This window comes from Lygodium microphyllum, chromosome 24 (genome assembly GCF_053477565.2).
Source record: "Lygodium microphyllum isolate KBCC chromosome 24, Lygodium_microphyllum_v1.1.10, whole genome shotgun sequence".
NCBI classification, from domain to species: domain Eukaryota; kingdom Viridiplantae; phylum Streptophyta; class Polypodiopsida; order Schizaeales; family Lygodiaceae; genus Lygodium; species Lygodium microphyllum.
In genome coordinates, this window is record NC_141158.1 from 21,906,368 (window position 1) to 21,909,832 (window position 3,465).

Consider the following 3,465-nt stretch of genomic DNA (forward strand, 5'->3'; position numbering starts at 1 on the left):
GATAAATTTTCCAAGCCCTCAAGGAAAGAAAAAAGGGGGGAGGGGTTGCGTGTGTTGGTTTGGAGAGAGGGTCGGTGGTGTGGTGGGGGTGTGGGGTCTAGTGGTGGTGATGGGGGGCGTGAGGATTTTAAGACTCAAAACAAGCAAAACACTTGCAGCAGCTGATACCTATCTAGCTCCTCAGTAATCATATGAAAATTAATGTAGTTTGCTAGCTAACATGCTGATCACTTGAAAACAAAAAACTACCTTTACACACCTACTTTCACCAATGATCTTAATCACATGGAGAGGCTTGTAAGGCTAACCATAATACAAGTCCAACATAGAATCGTAGGTCCAAGATAAGTCGAGCACATATCAGCTGACGCAAGAAAACAAGGATTTTAAGAGCAGCACCATGACTCATGAGCCACTTTACTCAGGAATACATTGACTATGCACTCGATTGCTGTAATGTGTAAGGAAACCAAAGCAAATAAAAGAAGTGACCTTACCTAGCCCCCAAACGTGCTATTTGACACTCATGATAGTTTATTGGCTAAGACTGTCCAACCGCTGACTGAATTTTCAATAGTGGCCATGCTAACCTTACATGAGAGTAAAGATATCTTGCATTCCTCATAAGCAGTTACAATCATTATGGATGTCGATTGCCTAAAAGTGATCTTCATTACACTTCCACTGTCTAATACCAAGTGCTTTCAATCATACAATACTCACGTTCTCGAGGAACAATTACCATTCCATTGAAACAATAAGACACTTACTACCAGTAGGAAGAATTGACCTCTGTAGAGGAAAAATGTCAGTAGCTGATTTGCCCATATGATCCCAACCTAGAGTACCTCTAAACAGCTCGACTGAGGTAGCTAAGACAATTCTTGTACATGTACTGGCTGATAGGCATGAGGGGGGCCACAGGTCTTGCTCTCTATTCCCAACGACCGAATGTGCTCCTGACCTCACACACAGCTCAGGAGCCAAAAGCTAATTATCAAAACTGCACACCTAACGAATAGTGGCATCCTGAGCCCGACCTAAGTGTAACGGTGCTCTTGCTCACAAACCCTATTTCTTGTAGATAATTGCTATATCTTCACAGCTTTGCCCTCTATATTAAGCAATCATTGCCTACAACAGCTTAACTTCTGCCATATGCTCATAAACAGTTGGACTCATAGTCTGTACCAGTTGACACAGGAACCATCAATAGCACCCATAATATCTAGATCCAAGAAATGAATCAGAATATTGACAAAATCCCATCTTTTCCTTGATGTACCCTCTTGTCAGCTGTGGACCACAAAAGCATCCACAATTGTTAGCCCTCTGCAATTAGTCCTACAAAGGCCTTCTGAAAGGCGCCCACGTATTCTGTAATCTGCGCTCTGGCATATCCGTTGTGGACCACTAAAGCATCTACAATTAGTAGACTCCATACAATTAGCACTACAAAGGCCTCACGAGAGGCACACCTAGCATCACTGGGACTCGCAAAGAATCCAATAGGAAATAATTCTCTACACAAAGAAATGACACCATCACATAGTCATTTAGCTATGTTCAGGCCATAATCACCAGTTTGCCACTCAATGCATAACAGACCTTGGTTAAACACCTCCACCAAGCATGTACCTTAGAGGAAGCAATTTGAAGTTGTAGGCAGCATCATACAAAACATTATGCATAAAACATTTATGCAGTTTCAATGTTCAGAAAGCTGTAACCTTCGGATCCAATGTCCAGTCATTGGAATTTTGACAGCGTGCAAAGATCAGCTGTCTTAAACATACAGTCTGGGGACCTCATACCTTTGCTCTCGTATCAACTACCCTGATTAGTATGTCAGATCACACAACAAGCGCACTCATCACAACACAGCAGAGTTGCACCATGCAATGATGCCAAATCAGGAGTTTGTGAGGCATAAAACTATAATTATTCTACTTCAGATGTACAGAAGCAAATTTTCTCCATTTGACAGCTTACAAATAAAAATAATTCATATGAAAAACAAATATTAACGCCTTCTTCTAAAAAGAAAGCACACAACTACGGCAGGGGAAAAACTACACAAATACACAGACTTAGTCACAAGCTTGGACTAATAGCTTAAGAAGCCTGAGATTAAAGATGTGCCTGCACAACAGATAGTACCAACCAGCAGTCTCACGACAGAAGGAAGTAGTAGCAGGGCGACGGCTCAGAGAACTTAGATCTTATCGAGCTTGTCAGCCTTGACAAGAGGATTGGCCTTCGCTATTGCGTCTTGTGCAGCCTTCTTGTAGTCATAGGAGCAATTGTGCTTGTCTGTATAGCGATGCAAAGAACAGAAAATATCACCACATTTGCATTTGAATCCCGTCAATCCAACACGCTTATTGCAAGTAAAGCATCGATTTGGTGGTCGATGCGAAGGCTCTTGCGTCAGTATTGGTGTCGATGAGGCAGATCCATCATCAGAAGGCTGCAAGCTACGAGGATCCTCACTACTTGCGTGATCAATCTCTTCTGCCTGCTTTGGCTTTGTTTCCTTCAGTTGTGTTTCCGCCGTATCCTTCATCTGCACATCGGCAGCAATCTTTGAGGCTCTTGTCTGCTTCAAGACAAGATCCCTGTAGCACTTGGAGCACAGATTCATGGTGGCAGCACTGCCAAAGAAGCCGCAATTGTTTGCACAAAACACAGGACCTTCAGGTGGCTGGCAGCCAGTCTCATCTTTGTCCATCTTCCAACTTTCCTGAGCCATGGGAGCTCGCTCCGGAAAAGCTTGAGATATGTCAGGAGAGCGAAAGGAAGAGACAAGAACAGAAGCACATCAGAGGGAGGCACATCAGAGAGAAGGCATGGGGAAACCCTAAAGACCGACTGGCAGGGAGCTGAGGGGTGCTAGGAGCCTGGGGACACGGCCATGGGAGATGGAGGGGAAGACGGAGGCTGTGGCGCCACCAGCAGATTGAAAGAAGGGGTACGAAGACACAGAGAGAGAGACGGGCAGATCTGCTTTGTGGCTATGGCGGAGATGTAGAAGGAAGACGGTGGCGGAGACGAAGAAGTCTCTCGCATTTGCTAAACAAATGTCGCCACGTGTGACGACACGTCACAGTGGTGTGCGTTTAGAAAGGTTGCCTCAACAAGATAATAATTTAATTATCGCAACAAATTATAAATTAATTATTTAATAAGACGTTAGGACCTCCCTTGGTAATTAATTTTATTACCTCAATAAGAATACTACTAATCATTATTATGAAAATGTTAAAATCGTAATGCTAATAACTACTCTTGGTCAATAATTTGTCGATGGCATTTACATGAATAAGAGTACTACAGCTAATTGTTGTTGTTATTATGACACCCACCACTACGAGTGCATTACATCAATAAGAATGCTACATTTATTATTATTATTATTATTATTATTATGAAAATGCTAAATTTGCAATGGTAATAAGTAGTCTT

The 3,465-nt window shown here is 42.6% G+C and overlaps 1 protein-coding gene across 1 annotated transcript; it reads right to left on the reverse strand.

Annotated features, from left to right (window-relative positions):
- Positions 1 to 1,919: 1,919 nt before the first annotated feature.
- On the reverse strand, positions 1,920 to 3,088 carry LOC148014909 (zinc finger A20 and AN1 domain-containing stress-associated protein 2-like). Its single transcript, XM_087665285.1, has one exon. The coding sequence runs from the start codon at positions 2,750 to 2,752 to the stop codon at positions 2,216 to 2,218; it is 537 nt and encodes a 178-aa protein (XP_087521411.1). The 5' UTR covers positions 2,753 to 3,088; the 3' UTR covers positions 1,920 to 2,215.
- Between the last annotated feature and the right edge of the window lie 377 nt (positions 3,089 to 3,465).

What these genes read in the sequence shown, in the direction of transcription:
- LOC148014909 (XM_087665285.1), bottom strand. Translation starts at nt 2,752, where the DNA reads ATGGCTCAGGAAAGTTGGAAGATGGACAAAGATGAGACTGGCTGCCAG.